The 18,299-nt window shown below is 39.3% G+C and overlaps 2 protein-coding genes across 7 annotated transcripts in view; one reads left to right on the top strand and one right to left on the bottom strand.

Annotated features, from left to right (window-relative positions):
* The window catches only part of NDUFAF2 (NADH:ubiquinone oxidoreductase complex assembly factor 2), a 57,921-nt gene extending 46,499 nt beyond the window's left edge, over positions 1-11,422 (bottom strand). Inside the window, exon 1 of the mRNA XM_082242290.1 lies at positions 11,175-11,422. Within this exon, the coding sequence (XP_082098416.1) occupies positions 11,175-11,421 (247 nt within the window). The 5' untranslated portion in view covers position 11,422. The remainder of the gene's footprint in view (positions 1-11,174) is intronic.
* Positions 11,423-11,613: 191 nt separating this feature from the next.
* The window catches only part of ERCC8 (ERCC excision repair 8, CSA ubiquitin ligase complex subunit), a 39,334-nt gene continuing 32,648 nt past the window's right edge, over positions 11,614-18,299 (top strand). For 3 of the 6 annotated variants that reach the window (XR_014224490.1, XR_014224491.1, XM_082242134.1), the window contains exons 1-2: positions 11,614-11,753; positions 15,342-15,437. Coding sequence is in view for 2 of the 6 variants with exons in the window: in XM_082242134.1 (XP_082098260.1) it covers positions 11,677-11,753; positions 15,342-15,437 (173 nt within the window). In the remaining 4 variants the exon portion in view is untranslated. Of the gene's footprint in view, positions 11,754-15,339; positions 15,438-16,670; positions 17,039-18,299 lie in introns of those variants that run through there. The other 3 variants (XM_082242137.1, XM_082242135.1, XM_082242136.1) reach the window with 2 other exon arrangements.

Below are 18,299 nucleotides of genomic sequence, written 5' to 3'. Positions count from 1 at the left end.
GACGAAGAAATGACCAGTCCATAATTTTAATGGTAGGTTTATTGTAGCTGTGAGAGACAGAATAACAACAGGAAAACCCCCAGAAACCCAGAAGACAAAAGTCAGAGAGTGATGTGCATTATAATGAGTGAAATAAGAATTTGATCCCTTTGCAAAAGATGATTTAGTACTTGGTGGCAAAACCCTTGTTGGCAATTACAGAGCCCAGACATTTCTTGTAGGTGGCCACCAGGTTTGCACACATCTCAGGACATATTTTGTCCCACTCCTCTTTGTAGATCCTCTCCAAGTCAGTAAGATTTCAAGGCTGATGTGTAGCTACTCGAACCTTCAGCTCCCTCCACAGATTTTCGAGGGGATTAAGGTCTGGAAACTGACCAGGACCTTAATGTGCGTCTTCTCGAGCCACTCCTTTGTTGCCTTGGCCGTGTGTTTTGGGGCATTGTCATGCTGGAATACCCATCCCTGACCCATTTTCAATGCTCTGGCTGAGGGAAGGAGGTGCTCACCCAAGATTTGATGACACATGATCCCTTCCATCGTCCCTTCGATGCTGTGAAGATGTCCTGTCCCTTAGCAGAAAAACACCCGCAAAGCATAATGTGTCCCCCTCCATGTTTGACTGTGGGGATGGTGTTCTTGGGGTCGTAGGCAGCATTCCTCCTCCTCCAAACATGGCGAGTTGAGTTGATGCCAAAGAGCTCGATTTTGGTCTCATCTGACCACAACACTTTCACCCAGTTCTCCTCTGGGTCATTCAGATGTGCACTGGCAAACTGCAGATGGGCCTGTACATGTGCTGTCTTGAGGAAGGGGACCTTGCAGGCTCTGCAAGATCACAGTCCTTCAAGGCGTAGTGTGTTACCAACTATTTTCTATGGTCTTGGTGGCTAATTTGTGTACAGGTGTCTTTTGTACAGGTACTGTAATGAGCTGGGATTACAGGTAAGACCTCTCCCTTACAGCAGGTGCTTCTAATCTCAGCTCAATACATACGGTGAAGATACCAGGTAGCCTGACATCTGGCTGGTTGATAGGGGATCAAATATTTATTTTCGATGCGCTTCGCAAGACGAATTTCCCTATGGGCTTGCTTCGCAAGAAGAAAACGTTTTGCGAGTCTTGCGATTTTTTTCGCTTTCCCCTTTTTCTAAGCCGCTAAGCCGCTAATAGCCTTTTAGCCGCTAAGCCTTTAATAGCCACTAAACCGCTAAACCGCTAATAGTGCTAATCCGCTAAGCCGCTAATAGGGTTGCTTTGCAAGACGAAAAAACCGCTAGACGAAGAGACTCGCGGAACGGATTATTTTCGTCTTGCGAGGCACCACTGTATCTACTTGCACTTTGATGTGCTTTCGAACTGCTAGGTTGGCAGGAGCAGGGACCAAGCAATGGGAGCTCACCCCGTCGCGGGGATTAGAACCACCGATCTTCTGATCAGCAAGTCCTAGGCTCTGTGGTTTTACTCAGGACCGGTCATTTCTTCGTCAGAGGGCAAACGGGCAAATTTAGCAGGGGATCAAATACTTTCCCCCCTCACTGTACACAAGTATTTCTAACCCAACAACTCATTCAAAAAATATCATGGTGATATACATGATGAAATTATAAAATACAGTAAAAATGACCAACACTTAAGTCAAATTCTTGAACTGTTTCTAACCCAGCTGGAACTTTGTAACTAAAATATAACACCCGTTGCTTTGATTTTCCTCCTCTTTCCCAACCCCTTTCCCCGTTGCGTACTGTCTTTTAGACTCTATGCCTAAGGGCAGGAGCTGTTTTATTAAACTGATATCTGCAAGTCATTCTGAGACCCTTTTTAATGGAAAAGCAGGTTAACAATGATTTAATAACAAACTGAAGCCTGCTGTACCATTTTAGCAACTTTATCCATCCAATTAACTAAACTTTCTTAGAAATTATATTTGTGTGAGAATTTTGTTTATAAGAACACTAGAGAATATTCAAACTGCCTTAATATGAAATATTAGCAAAGAAGCATCGGAGAAATAGCAGCATATAGTGTGTTCTAATTTCATATATTACTCCATAATTTAAACTATTAAAAAAAGATATTGATGACTTCCTTATCTTTCACAAGAATACAAAGTATCATATTTATACCAAACATGCTGAACATCAATCTCCTTCTCTCCTCAGCACCATAAAAATTACTCTAGGACACTTTCCATTTTTACTTAAAGTGCTATTATAAATGTGTTGTTCTTTTTAAGTGTAAAAGAATGGGGATTTAGAAATCATTTCTAATGTTTTCCCTGATTCCCATCAATGGAATCTGAATTACAAAAAGTGCCATTTGGCAAGCACTTAAAACTACACTTGAGTTTTGAAATAATTTATTTAAAACCTCCAAATAGTAAACACAGCTCATTAATACCAGCTGCACTGTGCCATTTTTCCTACAGATTATGCATGCATTCCAGAAACCATTTGAAATCCTGTCACTGCAAACAGGTCTTAGCAAGATAGAATATGCTGGATGTAAATCTTATCACATTTCAAGGCATCCCTGGGGCCAATAAAACAAAGAAATCCACCACATTACTATGTGCAACATCTATGGCAAAAATTCCTCAGTAACTAGAACACAGCATAGAACTGTACAGATGTCAGTGAAACTTTCACAAAGAGACTATGTATCACTCACTGGCAGATGATAGTCAGGATTTGTTTCCAAACAAGCCATTGGGATGCAAAGGAAGGGTAAATCACCACTCCTGGTACCCAAATCCAACCTACCCTTTCCCATGCCTGGCTCTTCATATTACCAAGACACCTCTGCAGGACATACAAACAAACATGAGAGCATCAGCTTCCTCCTTTCCCCTTGTGGCCCAAATGCACACAGAATTCCTGCGCCTGCTTCTTCATATATTAAAAATTGTGGCCAGTATTCTTAAAGTGGGTTTCGAAATAGGGATGGAGAACTGGCTCTCCAGCTGATGCTGGATTCCAACTTCAATAGACTTCAGCCAACATGGCCTTTGGTTTGGGGTGATGAAGGAGTTAGAGGCCCAGCAACATCCCACATCCTTACTTAAAAATAAAAATGTAGGAGTCATCAAAACAACATCAGGAAATTATTTTCCTGAGGAAAACTTTTTTGAATTACCAATTTAGGATCTTAATATTAACTTGTATGGGTAACCATATTACAATAACATTCCAGAATACTAGGTGTATTTCATTAAAGAGGTGCAATTCTGTTTTCAAGAGCTAAATATGCATTCTACTGGACTAATGAAATTACTTGGGCAAAAACTTAAAATCAAGGTTTAAATCCCTCTTTCTCCTCCACACTTTAAAATGATGTTGCTAGGTTTTGGAAACTAAGCAATGTACAATTTTTAAAAATAAACTGAACCAGATAAAGGAGAAATATGACAGCAAAACACAACAACAATATCAGATTGCTTATTGCACCACAAAACAGATAATAAAGGGATCTGAAGTTTCAGAACCCAGAGGCAGATTATAGAAAAGGACAAAATGTAAAAAGAGTTAACTTGTAAAACAAGATTATTGCATACCACCACTGACTTAAAAATAATTTATGAATTTTATTTGCAGTTAGGAACTGAGATGATCCTATGAATACATTTAATCAGCACTTTTACAATACTATTTAATCAGAAGCTGACCCCCAGGTTCTTTGAAGGCAGAGTCCCATCACAGGAAAAACTGATTTTTGACCATTCTTTACACTGCAGATGAAACATCAGGTTTTTATTGGACTATTAAAAGCTGCCCAGTGAAGAGTTCTCATGAAGTCAAAGTATTATATTACACTAATTTAGCCACTATTAGCACAGATTTGCCTATGATGGGGGGGGGATTCCAAAAGCATAGAGCAGATGTGTGGCTCTACAAGAGGTCAACTTAAAGTAAAAATATTTTAAAAAATAATAGAATGATCATATATACTGAAGTTAAAATACAAGAAATATTTCCATGAAATAGAATCTAACAAAACAGCCAGCTTGTTTTGACCCAGGAACAAGTTATCAAAATTTGTTAGGCATCAATGTTAACAGTATATCAAAATGAGTGGTGGCAGCTCATACTCTTAAAGAGCTATTTTTAAGGCTCTATATGCATTCCTATGAGAATGATGTGAGGCAATTTTTGTTTCCAATTTTGAATTTTAATAGCTGCTATGACTACGGTGCTATTTTTTCCCTAACAATGGAAGTCAGGCTGAAGGGAGGGGAAGTCTTGCTACAGAGAGATACCTATTTTACTGTTCTTTTCCAAAAAACACACCCTCATGGAACGTTTTTTTTTAAAAAAACATTTAGATATAGCACATTATCTGTCCACAAATACTAGATGGTGGTCAACAGGAGTACAATTTTAATACTCTGCCAATGCACATTTCTGCTAAAACAAAATTCTTATTTTTCTATTTGCAATGGGAAAATGGTAGTAGTGCTTGGATCTATAAGTGAAATCTAAATTTATGATCAAATTATTTAAAATAAAAAAGAAATGCCATGAGACAAGAGGATAAAGGAAGTACAAATTACAGAAACACATGCCCCTTGAAGAATAAGGCATTGCTATAATGACCTTATGAACATCACTCTATCATGATTCATTATTCAAATTTGTACTTTATTGTGTTAGTGTTTTAGCCAATTTGTCACAAGGATAATACTGGTATTATTACCACTCTCTTGTGTTTTGTAGTTTGATTGTTTCTATTCCTTGATGCAATTCTGTATACTTGGGCAAGATTCCTGCACTGCAGGGGGTTGGGCTAGATGATCCTCATGGTCCTTTCCAACTCTACAATTCTATGATTCTACAGTTATTGTGATTATGATGTGACACTTTAAATTGTTGCTGTTCTTAATATAAAATCACTTTGAGATATTTTATGGGAAGTGATTCATAAAGAAATAAGTATTTGTACTGTTCCAAATCTAGAGCATCTCTCCTTAAAATGGAACAGGGCAGGAGAAATGGCCTATCTCTCAATATTGTTTGCCAAGAGGAAATAAGAGTGCACAGACAAGCCATCAATCTAAAGCTTTTTGAATCAATGCTGCCGCCGTCTGGCCACACTTAAATTCTACAAGTTTGTGTTTTATCAAAGAATACAGTAGTTTCCCACAAACCATGCCACTGTAGTATTTATACAAATTGTATACAGTATCTGTGTAGTCGTCATCCCCCCCATTCTGAGGTACAAAGTATCTAATCAATACTGCATACAATGTATACATTAATATAAATCTACAGCATCATTTAAAAAGAATGAAAAGAATAAAAAGAAACAATGGGATGAAAGACAGGAGACGAGAAAAATAAGTTTTATCAGCGACTAGACAATGAATGTACTAAGAATTGATAGTTTCGTAAAAACATCCACCCTTATAGCTTAAAAATTGCAAACAAGTAGTTGACGCTTTTATAAAGAGACCCTGCCTTCCTTAATCTAGCCAAGTAGCTGCTTATTCAGATAACAACTCTAATTACTCCAAATAGATTCTGTAGTGAAAGCAAAAAATCATGACAGATGGTGCATCAGTTCTTAGGACCCTATCAGCACATAGAAAAAAGACAACCTGTACAGTCCTCCTGTCATTTCATCTTCCTCTTCTATTACAGTATCACAACTGTACTCTAGAAAACTTTTAACTTTGTTGTTTATATGCCATTATCAGTATGACATGGGCAATTAGGGACAACCCCTTCTGCTCAGAACCCTGTTTCAAAAATATTGCCCAAAGTGATTAAGGCATTGATTAGATTCATACAACATTACTGTATTTTTCATAAGGATATTCAAAAGGAAACCAACTAGGACTAAAGCAAAACCTATAGTTCTAAGGGTTTAGTACTCCCTCTGCTGGTTCAATTACCATTTTTTTCGAAGATGAAGACTGGAAACAAAGAAACTCAGAATTGGTATGCAACATGCCATTTCCGCTGTATGTTTCAAGAGCATGAAAATATGATATATAAAAAACAGAAGATAATGGTTAAATAACTAATTCTAGTTGCATAATTGACTTCTGCTTGTACAATAGAATTTCCGCTTCATCTCCTTCCCCTGCAACATCTGTGATGCTCCCCTAAATCTGTGTCAGCAGGTCTCACAGCCCTCTGCAGTCTCTTTGGCGAACACATTGGGGGAAGAAGTGAACAGAAATTCCTGTTGCATTTGCTGGCATTATGACCTATGTCACATTTTTTATGTCAGGAGACTACCCTACCTTTTCCTTCTACCCACAAGGAAATGGAGCCGGCATTGCTCCATAAAAAGACTACATCCTGTTGGAGAATGAATCTTTGAAATTGGTCCCAGGGTGCACTATAACTGACAAACTGGATGACTCTATACTTGGTCACAGTCACTCATCATGTGCTAACACCAACTTAACTTGCTTCAGCCTTTGATTTACCCACCTGGCCTCAGAAACTAGGGTGAAGTTTAAAAACAGAAACAAAAAAAGTACTTTGATCATCTCAATGAAACTACTGATTTATTACTGATCTTTGCTTTAAAATCCTACTCTTTTATGACAAACCATACCCAGGGCAACAAAACATCCTAGTAGGGAGTGCAGGGGCTCAAATTAAACAAATGTAAATATAAAATAATTAGCTTTGTTTGGGTGTATCCACAGAGTACCAAACAATAGCTAGATGTGCATGTTTGTAACTAACATGATTATTTGTTACTAATAAACTTGCCTCTGATCTTAAGTAACCTTTATATTCCAAGCAACCCCATGTGTCTTTAGGTAACTTTCAAAACTTTAAAAATGATTAATACTACTTTGCTTTTTCTGTTCAAATAAATATAGCTGCAAGCTAAGCTTTGTTTAGCTGACCCAATAAGCCACAAAATCGTTTAAGCTAAGGGTTCATATTATATCTTATTTAATTCCTTGAATCATATTAAAAAAAACTAATTGTGTCACCGTGAAAGAGATAATAAAAAATGTTATGAAGTAGACCAAATGACGTTTCTCTTTGTCAGTCAGGATAGTTCAGTCAAGATTAAAATGCACGTCACAGAAAGAAGGAGAGAGGGAAGTGTGAGAACCTGAAACTTGAGCATCCTCATCTTTGTATGAGGTGAGCCTGACTCTTACCAAATGGATACAAACTGAGGTTCCAAATATTTGAAGTTTTGTGATCTTAGTACATATTTATGATGGTGAGAATAAGCATCTTCCAAATTAACTCATTTAAGACCATACGCTGTCATATTTTTTTCCATTTTTATATTGTAAGTTATGTTGTGAACCATCTTGAGAACTTCGGATGAAGGGTGGTTTACAAATGTCTATTTATTATTATTATTATTATTCCTGCTTGGTTGCTCTTCATTGGCCAACTTCAGTTTATAAGCGCAAGAACCTTTTAGGTGTCTTGTTTGCAGCCGCCAAAAACATAATCTGGATATAGATTATTCTAGGCAGTCAGAAAAACAAACAATGGTGTTTAAAGGTTGGGAACATTTATATTATTTGAAACTTGACATTTCAAATGAAGAACTTGAAGAATGGTGCCAGCTAATAACTTATTTAGAAAAATCCTGCTCGATCTTGTTTAACCAAGTGATGGTATTCATATATAAACTTGCACTGATTCTTTGTTCAAAGGATGACAATGAAATGAGATTTGTTGCAAACCAGTGATGATTCCCCTCCACCACTTTCATTCTCTTAAAGCTGCCATACTGAATATGTGTTTTGTTGATTCATATTGTACTACCTATCTCAAAACTTTAAAAAAAAGTTTTAAAAACATATTTACAATATGCATTAGAGGATATGTGCTAGATATTAAATGTCTAGCATGTTTTATGCTGCAGCATAATTTTTCATTATTAGTATTACAAACCATTTTTGTATTCATATTACCAAATAGGAAGAGTTATTTCACACTGAATGCATATTGTAATAAAATGCATAAACTGTACAAGGAACTTGTTTTGTAATTACTGAGATATGAATAGCTTGAAAATCAATATAGGCTGGTATAGCAAGGGCAATTCATCATGTAGCAAAGCTATGGTGAAGCCCTGACAGTGTTATACAGTAAAAAAATAAATGTATTACACAGATAAATCTACCCCTTTTAGTGAAATACTTGACTGAGATACTAAAAATGAGTCATCAATCATGGTTGCTTAAGTGTCCAATCCCACCTTCCAGCTCATCCAGTTTCAAGAGTGGCAACTCAGAAGTCATCTCAGAGTAAATGACTTAGCCTGGATGTTTCTCTCGGGACAAGCATGATGGAATTGTATTATTTAATCACTGTCAAACTAATCTTTTAACAAGTTTAACATGCTAAAAAATCTGAGAATATGCAGTCATACAGACATAGTTGGGAACAGGTAATGCTGAGACAAGTTACAATCCTACGTAGGGTCCTTTCACGCAGATATTCAGGTCTCCAACTACGTGTAAACTCAATAGGAAGCTGCAGTAAAGCACAGCAACCCAAGCGGTATACCAGTATAATATTTATTTAAATTAAACCCTTCTATTCTGCTTTTCAGGCAAGACTATCTCTCAAAGCAGTTTACAACCAAACATACAAACACAACACATTTAATACATTTAAAATATCCAATGATCTCTAAAAATATAAAAACAGCATTAAAAAAAAGTGGCACATTGAAAACTACAATCTGGTAACCATCATCCTATATTAAAAGACAAAAGAATGAAATGAATCTTTCAGGCCTGTTCAAAAGACACAAGAGATGAAGCTGGCCTGATATGGCTGACAATTAAATTCCATAATTGGGCGGCCTTTGCAGAAAAAACCCAGTTCTTGTGCCCATGTGCACAATATACTTCATATTTTCAAGTGTAAACTCAAAATATCATAGATGTACAAAGATCTAGAATTTCAGTGCTAATTTCTAAAATGTGATTATTAATCATTTATTTCTATACGACTTCATGGGAAAAGAGCCTCATCGTTCAAGATACATAAAGAAATGTAACAATGGGCTGGCAAGTGGCAGCTTCTGTACTAAAACTGTCTCTCTCCAAATCCCAATCTGTAAATTACTGATTGGAACTTTAGCTCAAATGTGACCTTCCAGTAAAGCTACTTTCTGATCAGAGAGCATAGCTCTCTTGGCAACTAGAAAAAATAACAGCATAAAGAATTTTATTTTAACTATACTAGGGTCACGGTAGATAAAAATAGATTTTTAAAATGTAAATACAAAGGGTTGTATTCAACTAAGTAGAACTGAGTAGAACTAATGTTGAATACAAACCTAAGTTTCACTTACAGAATAACTTGGTTAATATCTTAATGAAATTAGTGCAGTCTACCAGATACATGGTAAAATGGATGAGGTAAAATAGCTGAGCTTGAATCCTGGCAAGACAGAGACACTGTGATCGAGTGGTTCCAGTGCCTGAGAAAATCTTCAATTTCTTGTTCTGGATGGGGTTGTGCTCCTTCCCTAAAGAGGAAAGTGAGCAGTCTGTGGGTGTTTCTAGATCCAGTGTTTTCACTGGAGGCACAGCTAGCTTCTGTGGCTAGAAACACCTAGTATCAGCTGTGACTAGTACAACAGCTACAACTGTTCCTGGACTGAGTGAATTTGGGCACAGTAATTAATGCATTGGTTACTTCAAGAATGGATTACTTCAATATGCTCTATGTGGAACTTCCAAAATCTTCCATTTATTTATTTATATATATATATCAGTTACAGAGCTGGATTTTATCTTTGTCCTGCTCAGTCATGTAACCTAGCAATCCAGTGGAACTTATATCAACATAAAGGGTGGTGTAAGTCTCTTTCCTTTCCCTACCAGCTCAGTCACTAGTAGGCTTGCTCCAGAATGGGATTGGATCTGGTGTAACTTTACACCATCTTGAGGAAAGCTGGTATAATTTATGCTGTCTTAAAACAACTGGAATGTTCCTTCAGTAGGGCAAGACTGCAGCATACCTCTTATTTGAAATCTAACACACACACACACAGAGTAAGCCAAGTATCAAAAACTTGGGAACACTGTACAGTACTAAGGCAGAAATTATATATATGGGCCCCAAAGTGACTTTGGACCATGCCTAAACAGTGAAGGAGATAAAAGTGCATGTGCTTTGGTCAAAATAAAGCCCTGTGCAATATAATGCATGTTTACTCAAAAGTAAGTTCCACTGAGATCTATCAGACATACAGCCCGATCCTTGGACATTTTTAATCAGAATAAAACTTGCAGGGTTTGATTAGACTTTCTTCCAGGTAAGCGTGCAATCCTTAGGCTGCAACCCTAGCCTCACTTAACTAAGTCCCATTTAACAGAATACTATTTAAGTGTTGAGTGGACATGGCTGGGGCTTTAGTTATTCACAGAATCTGTGTCAGCAGTTGGCATCCTTGAGCAGCTGTCAATGTCCCAGAGGCTCGCTGGCGATGCCTGCCTTGGAGATCTGGTACAGCATCAGACAGCTGAATGTAAAACTACCTTTTTAATTCCCCACAATTCCAACCAAGTATCGCTCTGGGGCACTGTGGGAAATAATAAGAATTAATAATAATTTATTATTTATACCCCGCCCATTTCCCCAGCCACTCTGGACGGCTCCCAACAAAATATTAAATATTAATTTATAAAGCGACAGTTCAATCCAGCTGCCTGCATCACTGCCAGCAAGCCCAGAGATCCCTAAAAATTTGCAGAGGATCCTGAAGTATGTAATAAGTTAGCTCTCAATGGTCTTCAGAGCCTTAATAATAACAACAATAATAAAATTATTCTTTGTGCCCTGCCCATCTGGGTCGCCCCACCCACTCTGGGCAGCTTCCATCATATGCAGATTAATAATTATACACACCATTCCTTGGGAGAAAGCCCAACTGAGCTAGCTTTTGAGGAGAGGATTCTGCCCACGATCACGCCCACTAAATGGAAGCAAAAGGCAGGAGTAGGGAACCTGTGGCCCTTCAGACGACGCCGGGCTCTCAACTCCCGCCAGGCTCCAGGGAGCGTGGGAGCGACCGAGAGGGCGGCCGTTATTCCAGCTCGGCCAGAGGGAACTTTGGATACGCGAAAACCTCCGGGCTCGTTTCTGAGGAGAGCGCGCGGCTCGTAAACATAACCCGGGTTTGACCTTCCGACCGACTCGCCCCGCCTCCTTCCCTCCCCTCACCTGCCCAGGTTTCGTGCTTCGGGACACGGTAGTACTTGTTGCCCTGGGGGTCTGCGCCGACATACTCTTTCGCTGGCCCCAAAACCCGGAGCTTCAGCGAGCGCAAGAGCCGCCAGACGCCGCTCATGCCTGTGGAAGAATATAAGGCGCATGCGCGGTTCTCTCGAGTTCTGTTCCCCACACTGACAGGATTCAAACACGTGACGGTCGAGAGCCTCGAACCGTCGAGAAACCGTTTGAATGTCATGTCCGCTTCCCGCCGTTGACGCAGCTCAAGCTAAGCCCGACGCTGACTAGGGGTGTGGAGTGCGCGCGCGCCGACCCGCCTCCAAAACTCTGCGCATGGGCGCTGTGTTGTTCCCGTTCAGCACTGGCGACGAAAGACGACGTTTTAAATAACAAGCCCCCGCATTGGCTGAGGGGGCTCTCACTCGGAGCCAATGAGCGCTAGATCGCTCCCACAACATGGCGGTGCCGTGGCTGCGGCTTATCACATTTCGTCATGTTGGGCTTTATTTCTGCCCGCCAAGCAGGCTTGGAAGACCCGCTGAGGCTTCGCCGGGCTGAGTCTACCAGGAGGTAAAGCAAGTCTCAGGGCAGGCCGGAGGCCTCGCCTGGCAGCTCTTTCTGGCTGTCTGGGTTCCTATGGCACCGAGAGCGGCAGAGAGTCTTGAGGTGCATTGGTGGCTAAGACATTTATGGAAGCAAAAGCTTTCGTGGACTGTGGTCCGTGTCATCAGATACATAAGGTGTTATCCTGAGTTATTTTATACACGCACACACACATGCGCGTGGTTTACAGGGGAGAGGGTTGTACACGGTGAGGTGAAAGGAAAATGAAGTGCAGAAAAGTACAGGCAGGGCTAATTACAGTCTTTGAACCCTACTAATTCACAAAGCAATTCCTGATGTCACAAACATCTGGGGAATCATGGTAATGTGCCACTTAGCTGGCCAGATCTCATTCAGAAGCTGTGTGGTATTGTGATTTGTGCCTGGGTTTGCATCCCAGCAGAGCAAGACTCTCTCTGGACAAGTCCTTTCGCAGGTGTTCAGAGTATGTGCATACATAGAAAAGGGAGTAGTGGTGCAGTTGGGTGAACTCTGGACTAAAGGTGAGTCTTCTCTTTAGATGGCAATGTGTATTGCTTCACTTACTTCAAAGTGCTCTAAACCAGCTCTTCTGTATTTGAGGAACCACCTGTTTCTTTTGCGAAGTGGGACCCTGGCCCTGAGTCCTACCCTTGCACCACTGCAGGGGATCACATTACACTGACTGGCTTTCTGTGGCAGCCCCTCAAATGTGGAATTTCCTCCCCAAAGAGGTTCATGTGGCACATTCAGTGTGTATCTTCTGTCATATGCTGAAGATCCACCACTTCATACTGGTTTTTGACACCTGAGATACATATTTTTAGGACTCACCCTGTTCTTCTGATTGTAAATTGTTTAACTGTAGATGAAGGGCTGTTGCAATGCAGCTTATGTACACCTCGCTCTGAGCTGGAAAGGGTTGATAGGGGCACAGAGACTTGGAGCTTCTACCAAGAAATGCTTAGAGCACAATTAAAAAGAGAACTGTCAGAGGTTTTCTGAGCAGAATCATTGGTTACAGCAAACTACATTCCAAATAGATTGTATACCTCTGTAACTAACACTACTCCTTATGATGTAAAACCCAAGTTAGGACATTTGCGTGTGTTTGGGTGTAAATGTTTTGTTCATGTTCAAGCTGATACATGCAGGAACCTCTCTTCAAGAGAGTTAGAGTGTTAATTTCTTGGTTATGATTCTCGAACAAAAGGGTATAGACTGCTCTCTTAAAAGCAAAAGTGTAATAGTTGAGATGTCATTTTTCATGAGCAAGCACAAGGTAGACAAAATGTCTACCTGAAGTGTGTCTTCCTTCAAGTCAGAGATTATCTCAGAGGGAGACACAGAGACAAACTGAAAATTCAAAACAGGTTAAGAGACAAAGAGCAATGAGTGAAGAAACTGTTCAGGATAGAGAAACTGATGTTAAGGTATAATAATAATAATAATAATATTAATAATAATAATAATTTATTTATACCCCGCCCATCTGGCTGGGTTTCCCCAGCCACTCTGGGCGGCTTCCAAAAGAATATTAAAATACTATGATGCATCAAACATTAAAAGCTTAGAACCTGAAACACAAAACGCCTATCTTAGGGTGTTCCGAAACATTATGTTCTGTGCTCATTGAGTTCTCTGGAACGTGTAGTCCTGGAACATCCAGTATTGAGACATCTGGTTCTGCAACATCCGGTTCTGGAACTGTCAGTTGTATGGAACTATTGGGTTGTATTCTTATTCAGGCTTGCAGCAGAGTTTCTTTTTACATAAAATCTTTATTATTTACAAAAATTTACACTGGTTCAAATAAAACAACATAATTCATTCTCCTCTAGCCATCCAGCTCTGAGACTCAGTTGCTGACTCATTTACACTTCTGTGCATTTACACACTGACTGAGCTTTATTGACCACACGCCCTTTAAAAAGGCACTTGTTGCTGGGGAGATTTTTCTGTTGCCTAGCAACAGGGTGGATTTGATTTAAATCAAATGATTTAAATCACTAGTTAGTAAGATTTGATTTAAATCATTTTTTTTACAGAAAGACTCATTCTTGCTGGTATAATCTTAATATTTACAACCAGATGAAGGTTTCATTTTTGGAATAAGAAATTTTCAGAGTAGTTTTTACAATTATATAAAAAATTACTGATATGGTTATACTATTACAAATACATAAACAGATAATTATGAAATTATTATTTATATTTGGACAACTTTTCTGCTCTACTTTATTGGAAGGAGAAAAATAATCATTTCCTTAATAACAATTGAAACAATTTATTTAACTGAAAAAATAACATTATAGCATAGGTATCCATGTTTGTTAACTGATGTGGTTAAACGATTTTTTAAAAAAACAGACTGAGTTTTAGCACACATGAAAAACTTAAAACAAATCCTTATTTCCTGATGAATTGGACTATAGTATAGCTTAAGTAGAAAACTATCTTTAGAAAGATTTTTCCTCCAAAAGCATTTTATTTTAATAAGAAAAATACAATTTAAGTAAAAAGAAAATTGTTTTTGTTTTGTTTTTTTAAAAATCTTTTTTTAATCCACCCTGCCTAGCAACCTGTTCAAGACCAATTCTCAAGTTCTTTATAGAATATTCTAACAAGTAGGTTTTCTAACTTTTTTAACCATGTTATCAGTAGTCAGGGAGGTATAGGGAAACTTTGGCCCATCAGAAACAGGGCCAACAGCCAGGGATGATGGGAGTTGTAGTTAAGCAACATTTGGAGAGCCAAAGGTTTGTCATACCTGTTTTAAAGCACCTGAACGCCATTCGTTTCCGGGTCTGTAATACAATGCATACTTTAAACTATATATAAGAACAAGTACTGCATGCCATTCTAGTAAACAGAATGTTGTCGAATTAGTGACATATTTTGCTGTCTAATCCTATAATTGTTCATTCAGAAGTGTGTCCCATAGTTAATATGGCTTGCTTTTCCATACACTTGAATAAGATTGCAATGATACTTCATTCAGTTTTGAATGTATGGCAATTAAGACAACCTTAATGAACCCCAGTTCAGGGATGATTACAGTTTTTTGAACTTGAAATACTAGTTCACTGATGACAGAAGTTTCATTTGTTACTCAAATCATTTGTCCACTAGATGTCCTAAATTTATTATTAGTGTCTACCATGCAGTTTAAGTTTCAGAGGCCACAATCTGATACACACTTAAATCCTACTGAACCGACTGGGACCTACTTCCAAGTAAATATGCATAGGATTCACTCTTTCAAGTGAGTGCAAATTGAATATCTATAATATATACAACTGAAGATTTGTTGTTTTATGGACTTTCTTTCTAGCATTATATGCCTGTTGATACATTTATCATTTTTATTGTTTGATGTAAATATAAATGTATCCTAAACATGCTCCACCAACATGCAGAAGATCAGTTTTCTGAAACTGATTTGTGAGTCCACAAATCAGTGAATGGTGAATTTGATGGATCAGGTTGAAGGGCCTGATACTGACAATTTTTGAATAGGTTGAAGTTGTGTCATATATTACATTTCTTAATGACTTTGTTGTTGTTCTTGTTAAGGGTGCTGAGCCTGGAGTTAAACAAGGATAAAGATATAGAAAGAATCCATGGAAGTGGTATTAACACCTTGGATATTGAACCTGTGGAAAGTCGATAGTATGTACATGATATTACTATATGTTTTATTGTGGAATGTATTGTATAAAACATATTTTAAAATATATTCAATAAAATAATTGAAAATTTCCCATTGATAATTTTTTCCAAAGAAAAAATCAATTCTGAAAAATTTTTGTTTAATAAAATTGGTAACATAATGAATGGATACAATACTAGTCAAAACGGGCAGATTCAAACCTAAAAGTAACATTCCCTTCCCACTAAGTACAGTGGTACCTCGGGTTAAGTACTTAATTTGTTCCGGAGGTCCATTCTTAACCTGAAACTGTTCTTAACCTGAAGCACCACTTTAGCTAATGGGGCCTCCTGCTGCTGCTGCCGCACCGCCGGAGCACAATTTCTGTTCTCATCCTGAAGCAAAGTTCTTAACCCGAGGTACTATTTCTGGGTTAGCGGAGTCTGTAACCTGAAGCGTATGTAACCTGAAGCTTATGTAACCCGGGGTACCACTGTACTATCCTACGCCAATTCATACCATAAGAGCTACATGATAGGGTAACCACTGGGCATTAACATAAAAAGTGTTCAACATACTTTTAAGCCCCCGGGAAGCAGAAAACCTCAGAACCAGTCCAGAAAGGAATACCATCTCCAATGATCCTTCCCCACACAAACACCATACTCCCCAGTGTCTGGGCTGAAGATTCCTTCAGATATCCTGGGCCTAGGAGGGCCTGCTCACTCATCTCCCCTATTCCCAGTGCCTTTACTAGGCTAGTAGGCTGCTGCACTGTGCTCCTCCATGGGCCCTGAAGACCTATAGAAATCTGTATAGATCCAAAATATACAAATCCTTCCAGCTGTTGGTTTTATTGTATGTGCACATTCTAGTTCTGGTGCTACTAATGAATCGCATCAGGTGTTTTGTTGTTTGGCTGGAGTATGATTGTGAACTAGTAACCTGACAAACATAGCTACCTTTCTGTTCAGTTCAGGTTCAACAGATTCTTTTAGGCAACAAAATTATGTCCTGCCTCATCAAAAATTAGTATAGTTCTGGTTTTGAGTCACGTTCTCTTTGCTACTCTGTGCACACCATGGCATGCCTACTCCACATGTCCCAATGGCAAGGGCAGCAACAGCCTTACCACTGCCAGTCCCCACACATCTTTACAGACTCAACATTGAATCCTGTTCTGGTGCTAACAAGCACATCACACAAAGGGAAAGGTTGATTGCCCATTCAACAGCAGCCTCATAGTTCCTTAGGTAAGATACCTTAACACTACAAGAGACCCTCTTGAGACCCAAGATTTGACGACCACCCAGGGTGGTGGTTGTGCAGAAAGACTGTTCTGCCAAGCAGCTAAGAAGAATCCAGGACATCCAACCAGAGGAGCCACATGCACATGCCAGCAACAGCACTTTCAAGTGGCTTATTGCACAGTATGGTAGGAGATTGGAAAACAGACAGCAGGAATTCAAGCTGCAAAAGAGAGAGAATTCCCAGGACTTGAACCCATGCTGCAAACACCATGAGTAGATCCCTACCCACACAACCACAGCAATCAGGAATCAAACACCATGGAATGCTTGTCTTCCCCAAAACCTAAGCCAAGGAGGAGGAGCCCTAGTTGGTAAGGAAACAGCTCATTATTTCCATCCAGGAGATCCTAGAGCCTCATCCCGCTTTGCATCCCCAGGGATAGCTAAGTTGGTAGCGCATGAGACTCTTAATCGGGTTCAAGCCCCAGGTTGAGCAAAAGATTCCTGCAATGCAGGGGGTTGAACTAGATGACCCTTGTGCTCCCTTCCAAGTGTACAATTCTATGGGGCAACCCAGTCAGATGGGCAGGGTACAAATGATGGTGATGATTCCACCCCCCATCCCCAGTCAGCTGTCAAATACCAAACTAAGTTCAGGGTGATGGTTGTGTATAAAGCCCTATACATCTTTGGACCAGGACACATAAAACATCTCACTCTTTATGTACTCAATCAATCACTGCATCACTGCAGTTGGGGAACTCCTGTAGATGCCATCTTATCAGCAGGTCTGTCCCTTGCAATGTAGGAAGTGGGCCTTTAGTGTGGTGGCACCTACTCTTTGGAATCCCCCCCCCCTTGAATGTTAGACAGGCACCGTCTCTGTCATCTTTTTAGGGCCTATTGAAAGCTACCTTCTTTCAGCAAGCTTTTTGAGATCTTTTCTCGGTCTACCACTTGATGTAACACGCGCCCCACTCACCACGGGCATGTGATCCCTGGCAAATTACTCCTGAAGTAGTGGAAACCTCAGGTGGACAAAAGTGGCCACTTTTGTCTTAAAACATGTATTAGTAGCCCAATAAAATTACTTTCTAAAGAAAGCTTTTGAACTACAATGGCTAATTACTATTTTTTTGACGAAATAGTTCTTTGCCACCCTCAAGACTAATGTGCTATCCTCTTTCCTCTCCTGAACAACTGGGAGAAGGAGTTTGGAAGCTTCTGATTTATCACAGCATGGTATGTAGTCCAGACCTCAAACTATGGTTTGGTTTAAGCCAGCTTTCGTAACTTTGATAACTATCATTTGAAGTTGGCTTGTTTGAAACAAACTAGTTAATGTTAACAATTGTTGGTTTGTCCACTCAACATGACAAGACTAAGTTTCAAAAAGTGTGTAAGAAGTAGCTTCTGAACTCTTTCTGGTTGCACAGGAAAAGAAGCACATAAGCCTGGAGGTTGCTGAGGCTTGTTCCTGCTTGAATTCTTACCTAAATATGTTTTACTATTGACAATTTTATGGGTCATGTAGATGACATGGCTGTTTAAAAAGATTTGAGTCATACACATCAAATTGGATTCCACTTGATTTACTACAGCTGAGAAATTTCCAGGAAAATGTTCAGATTC

This window comes from Podarcis vaucheri (genome assembly GCF_965113315.1).
Source record: "Podarcis vaucheri genome assembly, chromosome: 11".
Classification (NCBI taxonomy): Eukaryota; Metazoa; Chordata; class Lepidosauria; order Squamata; family Lacertidae; genus Podarcis; species Podarcis vaucheri.
Note: the sequence above shows the minus strand (reverse complement) of the source record. Positions and strands in the feature narration are given on the sequence as shown.